At 56.2% G+C, this 6,518-nt stretch overlaps 1 protein-coding gene across 1 annotated transcript in view; it reads right to left on the bottom strand.

Moving 5' to 3' along the window:
- The window catches only part of TCF3 (transcription factor 3), an 85,943-nt gene that overhangs the window by 18,315 nt on the left and 61,110 nt on the right, over positions 1 to 6,518 (bottom strand). The window contains exons 6-7 of the mRNA XM_010003413.1: positions 4,966 to 5,095; positions 2,544 to 2,593 (exon numbers count right to left, since the gene is read on the bottom strand). Of these exons, the coding sequence (XP_010001715.1) occupies positions 2,544 to 2,593; positions 4,966 to 5,095 (180 nt within the window). The remainder of the gene's footprint in view (positions 1 to 2,543; positions 2,594 to 4,965; positions 5,096 to 6,518) is intronic.

The following is a 6,518-nucleotide window of genomic DNA, read 5'->3' on the forward strand; positions in this document are numbered from 1 at the left end:
GGGGGGGGGGGTGGGGGGGGTGCTCCTGCACGGGCAAGGCAGACAAGAAAGAGTCTTTGATCTGTTTTGCTTGAGGGTGGTGACTCCTTTTGCTCCACATTTCTGTTGTCACCTTGATGCTGATTTCATAGTCCCAGAGTGGTCAGGGTTGGAAGGGACCTCTGAAGATCATCTAGTTCAACCCCCTGCCAGAGCAGGATCCCCTAGAGAACATCCCACAGGAACACATCCAGGTGGGGTGGGAATGTCTCCAGGGATGGAGCAGCCTGGGCAGCCTGTCCCAGGGCTCTGGTACCACCACAGTCAAGAAGTGTTTCCTTATGCTTAACTTGACCCTCCTGTACTCCAGTTTGTGCCCATTGCCCCTTGTCCTGGCCCTGGGCACTTCTGAGCAGAGTCTGGCCCCATCCTCCTGCCACCCCCTGGAGATATTCCCCAGCACTGATCAGACCCCCCCTCAGCCTCCTTTTCTGCAGCTGAGCAGCCCCAGCTCTCCCAGCCTTTCCTCACAGGCAGAAGCTCCAGCCCCTCAGCATCTCAGTGCCCTGTGCTGGGCTCTCTCCAGTAGCTCCTTTATGAACTGGGGAGTCCATAACTGGACTCCAGATGTGGCATCACCAGGGCAGAGTAGAGTGGAAGAAGAACCTCCCTTGACCTACTGACCACACTTTTCTTGATGCCCCCCAGGAGGCCATTAGCACATTGTTGGCCTGTTGTCCACCAAGACCCCGAGGTCCTTTTCCCCAGACCTGCTCTCCAGCAGGTCAATTCCCAACCTGTACTGATCCATGGGGTTGTTCTTCCCCAGGTGCAGTTTCTCTCCTCATGAGTGGAAGTTTCAAACCAGAAGGAGAAGCTGGAGGTGGTGGCAAAGGGAGGGCAAAGAGGCAGCACAGCCCTGCACAGCAAAACCTGGAGCTTTGCAGTCAAGGGGCAGCCCAGGTGACAGGCAGTGGGTTCTGGGCTGGAAAAACCCATGTGCAGGTGTCAGTGTGGACACAGGGAAGGGGCTGAATTTTGGCAAACACTGAGCAACTCTTCCTGTGGGAACCTGGGCCCTTCAGGGCATGGCCAGCACGACAGGCAGCAAAGCCCTGTCCACCACCTCTGACATCTAAGGCCAAGAAAAGGCCATTTGTCAGAGAAATGTTTTGCCCACATGTCGACTGGGATTTAAAACCTCCCAGTTTCACACACAAACTCAATGCAGTGACAGGGATTCTGCTTCCAAGTAGGTTTTCCCTGAGAAAGACTATTGGAGCAACTCAGCACTGACCACTGAAGCAGGTTTCTGCACGACATGGGCCTGCAGGGACCCTCCAACACCCCCAACCCAACCAGCCCTTGGTGCCTTCCCCTCCTTCTACCCCTTCCACCCATCACGGGCAGCTCAGGGGTCTATTTCCAGTGGCAGAGGCAGTGGTGGAGGTCCCAGGCTGAGCTCTTGTGCCAGCGTTGAATGATGCCACCTCCTGAGACCCTCCCCCACGGGTGGACACACACAGACATCCCCCAGGGAACAGGGGAGTGAGGAGCACCCACTGCACATCATATCAGCTTTGGCAGTGACTGGCACAACAACAGCAGGGAAAGGGCACAGCTCCAGTGCAGCCCCAGCCTGGGCTCCAGCACAGCCTGAGCTTCAGCCCCACTCCAGGGTCCAGCTCCAGCCTGGGCTCCAGCACAGCCTGAGCTCCAGCCCCATTCCAGGCTCCAGCCCCATTCCAGGCTCCAGCTCCAGCACAAGCTCCAGCACAGCCTGAGCTCCAGCCCCATTCCAGGCTCCAGCTCCAGCACAAGCTCCAGTGCAGCCTGAGCTCCAGGGAGGTTCCAGCCTCAGCCTGAGCTCTAGCACAGCCCCAGCCCAGGCTCCAGCCCCAGCTTGGGCTCCATTGAGGTTCCAGCCCCAGCTCAGCTCAGGGCAGGACAGAGCCCAGTTTCCCTGCAGGGAGGGAAACACTCCAGTGAGGAATGCAGCCTGGGCTGCAGCACAGCCTGACTACTCCTGTATTCCTACAGGAACCCTCCAGCCTGCTCCAATGAGCTCTCCTGGAGATCCCATTCCCTCCAGCCCCCCACCCGTGGCTCAGTTGCTCCCCCCGGCAGCCAGAGGAGCAGGGCTGAGGCTGGGTTTCCTTGCACACCAGCCCGGGCAGAGCACACCTGGAGCAGCCCCAGCTGCCCTGCCCACACTGCAACTGCTTCGGTTTCCCTTCTGGAGTGAAACCTGATCCCACCGAGTGTCACGTTTCCCTCGGGCACCCCCAGCATCACACCCAGCACAGGCAGGGGGGCCAGGCTCTGGCTGGGGAGGTGCTGCTGCTGGGGCTCCTTCTCCCCCATTCGTGCCCAGGCTGCAGAGTCTGACAGTGCTTCCCAACTTCTCCTACACAGGAAGTTGTCCCTGGGAAAAACCTTCCCTGTCCTGCTAAAATCCAAGCCCTTGTGGCTGGAGCTGCAGGGCTGGCAGCTGTGGCTGCCAAACGAGCAGGGATGCAGAGGGGATGGGGGAGCAGGGAGGGGAAAATGCTCCTGTCACTTACCGAGGAGGGGAGTCCAGGAGGCACCTTCCGAACCTTTTTGGGCTGTCCATCTGGTGTAAAGAAAACAAAGAGAGGACTGAATTTTGGAAGGGGGTTAATGGCAGGGAAAACAAGTTTCAGAGACAAGTTTTTCAAGGATGGAACGATGCAGCAGGTACAAACAGGGCTGAGATCCCCACTGCCCTGTAGCCAAGTGTCCTGGCTTGAGCCAGGATGAAGCCAACCCCACCCAGGAAGCATCACTAGTGAAAATGTCTGAGGATGAACCTCTTCTGGTCTTGTCTGCACCTTTTTGAGGGGAGGTTTCACCCACAAAGAGCTCCTAGGGCATTCTTTCACCCAACACCATGCTAGGAGGTGCACAGCACAGACAGAAGGGCTGTGCTTGTTCTTTGGAAGAGACCAGGCCCAAAAATAACCCCTTGTTAGGGTTGGGTTGGGTTTTTTTGGAAAGAATTTAACTTCAGATGGATTTGCAGAGGATGCAGAAAGAGAACAAATGCAGGGATGGGGCTGTATTTTCTTTTGGTTCTGCAGTCTCACTGCAGGAAGGCAGGGATGGTCCCTCCCCAGCTCATCTCTCCAGGTCCTGCTCTGAGGGGAGAGGACACAATTCAGGAAGGGGAAATATCCTGAAGAAGTGGCCCAAGGGGGAAGCATTGATTCAAAATGTGATGGCTTTTTTTAGTTCATAACTCAGGAAAGCCCCAGCTGGGGGCCTGCAGGGCACTGAGACAGCAATCTGCTGAGCCAGGGACTCTGCTGGGCTGCAGCTCGGGAGGAGAAATCAACACACAGAAGGACCTGATGCACAAGAATCATTTTCCAGGCTGACAGCATCAACCAACAATGTTTTATATCAACGTGGATGATTTTTTTCTGAAAAGCAGTGGGAAAAAAATACATGTAACACTGGGTCGCTTCTGGTTTCGTTTGTTGGGGAAAGCCCAAAATAGGAGTAAGAAAGTGACTTTGGAAGCTGCAGGGGGAACTACGACAAGAAATGCAAGTTCTGGAGAACTGGGGCTTGTCTTCACTTGAAAGTTAAATTCAGCCCTTGTTAAAAGCAAAATGGCTCCTTCCCAGGTAGATCTGGATACGGGTAACTCCTGCTTTGGAAGGTGGGCAGGGAGAGGTCCTGGAGCAACCACAGCCCGTGTCCCAGGGAGAGCTCCTGCACTCCAGCAGGGCACCTGGACCTCACGCTGCTTCTAACAGCTTGTTCCCCTTTCCCTGCAGCAGGGCAGGGGGACTCAGCCAGGCCAGTGGCCATGAAAACAGCCTCAAAGGAGGCCCAAGGTTCTCCAGGAACAACAACTTTGGAGACTTCACAGTGGCCTTCCAGTACCTGAAGGGGCTCCAGGAAAGCTGGGGAGGGACTTGGGACAAGGGCAGGGAGGGAGAGGACAAGGGGGGATGGATGAAAAGTGGCAGAGGGAGATTGAGGTGAGACATGAGGAGGGAACTGTGGAGTGTGAGGGTGGTGAGAGCCTGGCCCAGGTTGCCCAGGGAAGCTGTGGCTGCCCCATCCCTGGCAGTGTTGAAGGGCAGGTTGGATGGGGCTTGGAGCAGCCTGGGCTGGTGGGAGGTGTCCCTGCCCATGCAGGGGGTGGGACTGGATGGTCTTTTAAGGTCTCTTCCAATCCAAACCATTCCATGATTCTATGAACTACTGATGTGCAATGTGGCTGGAGGCATTTTTTGAAGAACTTCAAGCCATTTCCTGCTTTCAACTAATCTGACATTTGCCAGAATGAAGGAAATTCTACATGACTCTGAACTCAACTCCCCTTTTTAAAAATTACATATATATATATATATATATATATATCCCAAGAAAGCAAATGCCCAACTCACAGAGCAACATCAGTGCTTCATTCCTGCATCAGACCCAACATGGGCACCCAGCCAGTCACAGAGTGGTCAGGGTTGGAAGGGACCTCTGAAGATCATCTAGTTCAACTTCCTGCCAGAGCAGGATCCCCTAGAGTAGATCCCACAGGATGGTGTCCAGGTAGGGTGGGAATGTCTCCAGGGATGGAGACTCCACAGCCTCCCTGGGCAGCCTGTCCCAGGGCTCTGTCACCCTCACAGTCAAGAAGTGTTTCCTCATGTTTCACTTGACCCTCCTGTGCTCCAGTTTGTGCCCATTGCCCCTTGTCCTGTCCCTGGGCACCCCTGAGCAGGGTCTGGCCCCATCCTCCTGCCACCCCCTGGAGATATTCCCCAGCACTGATAAGACCCCCTCTCAGCCTCCTTTTCTCCAGCTGAGCAGCCCCAGCTCTCCCAGCCTGTCCTCACAGGCAGAAGCTCCAGCCCCTCAGCACCTCCGTGGCCCCAGCCAACATTCCCTGCCACGACCTGACCGAGCTGCAGGACAAACCAGAGCGGTGGCACCCAAGGGTGACACCAAGTGACTTACCTATGTTGCTCTCAGCACCTCTCCTGCGAGGATTGTTGGGGTAAGAAAAATACTGAGACCCCCCTTTCACTCCGGTGGGGGAAAGTGTGCTCGGGCTCGGGATCCCCAGCTCGCTGGGCAGGAAACCAGTCTGCAGAGAAGGAGACAGAAAAGCCCTTCCATGTCATTCTGCTGGAAACCCCCTGTGCTTACTGGGAGAGAACAGAAGTGCTTTGAGCTGCCTGCACACAAACCCAGCCCGGGGCAGGGGGGGGAATAAAAGACAAGCCAAAGGGCCAGAAGGAAAAACAAACACGTAAATATGGGGGCGGGGGGAGCAGATGTGCCAGCAGAAAAGGGGCTTCTAAGATGTGTTTTCTCACTGGACCCTAGCAAGGCCCCTCTCAAATGAAGGGTGCAAACCAGCAGGTGCTGCTGTGGGGAGCATGGTGGCCCCAGGCTCAGCCCAGGGCAGGATGGGGCCCTGCTGGCCATGGCACCAGCCCAGCTGAGGCACAGAGGAGGTGGCAGGCTGAGGGGCTTGTCACACAGCACTGCCCCAGGACAAAGCCCTTCCCTCACCACCCGGGAGGTTGTACAGCCTGGGATGGCTGTGCCTGATGGACACAGAGCCTGGGATGGCTGTGCCTGATGGACACAGCCTGGCCACCCACCCACCCACCCCCAGGCTGGCCCTCGCTCCCATGACGCCCCTGGGGACCCAGCCAGGGCAGGGGACAGACACATCATCACCCAACAGGCTGTCACATCTCTCCACTGTGCCTACACCAAGGGACAGGAGAGGGTTCAGAGCCAGCAGCCCATCTGACCCTGCCTCTCCCACTCTGCCCAGCTGCAAAACCCCTGGCAGAGCCCAGCACTGATGGCTTCTCTCCCATCCCCAGCGCCGCGCAGCTGGAGCTGCTGCACCTCTGCTGGGGGGGGTTCCCTTGCATTTTATCAGGGAGAAGCCAAATCCCTCTTTCTAAAAAGAGGAAACTCCTCCCCCGTGTTTATTCCAGCTGACCTTGGTTACTCTGGGAAGCAGCTCCCAGGAGCTGGAGCCCAGGGTACTCACTGGCTCCTGGGACAGAGCAAAGGTAGAACAAGAGGGAAGGGCTTCAAGCTGCACCAGGGCAGGGTCAGACTGGACAGTAGGAACAATTATTTCCCAGCAAGAGTGGTCAGAGAGTGGAACAGGCTGCCCAGGGAGGTGGTGGAGTCACCATCCCTGGATGTGCTGAAGGGTGGTTTGGATGTGGTGTTGGTGGAGATGGTTATGGGGAGAACTTTGTGGAGTAGGGATGATGGTTGGACTGGGTGATCCCAAGGGGCTTCTCCAACCTGAGTGGTTCTGTGATTCTAGGAAAGGTGCCTTTGCTCCAGGAGCACCAGCTCTGCCCCTTCACCTCGGGAGAAAGTTCAGTGTATTTTTGTGGAATTCCAGAGGGTTGGCAAAGGGCCTGGAAGTAACAAAAGCTCAGCTCTGACCCATCCTCTGAGGGCAGCACATCGAAATAAAGGGAGGATTTCAGGCTTTTGAGACACTGGAAAGAAAAATTCACTGCCTGAAA

The sequence above is a fragment of the Chaetura pelagica genome, unplaced genomic scaffold (assembly GCF_000747805.2).
Source record: "Chaetura pelagica isolate M959 unplaced genomic scaffold, ChaPel_1.0 scaffold498, whole genome shotgun sequence".
NCBI classification, from domain to species: Eukaryota; Metazoa; Chordata; class Aves; order Apodiformes; family Apodidae; genus Chaetura; species Chaetura pelagica.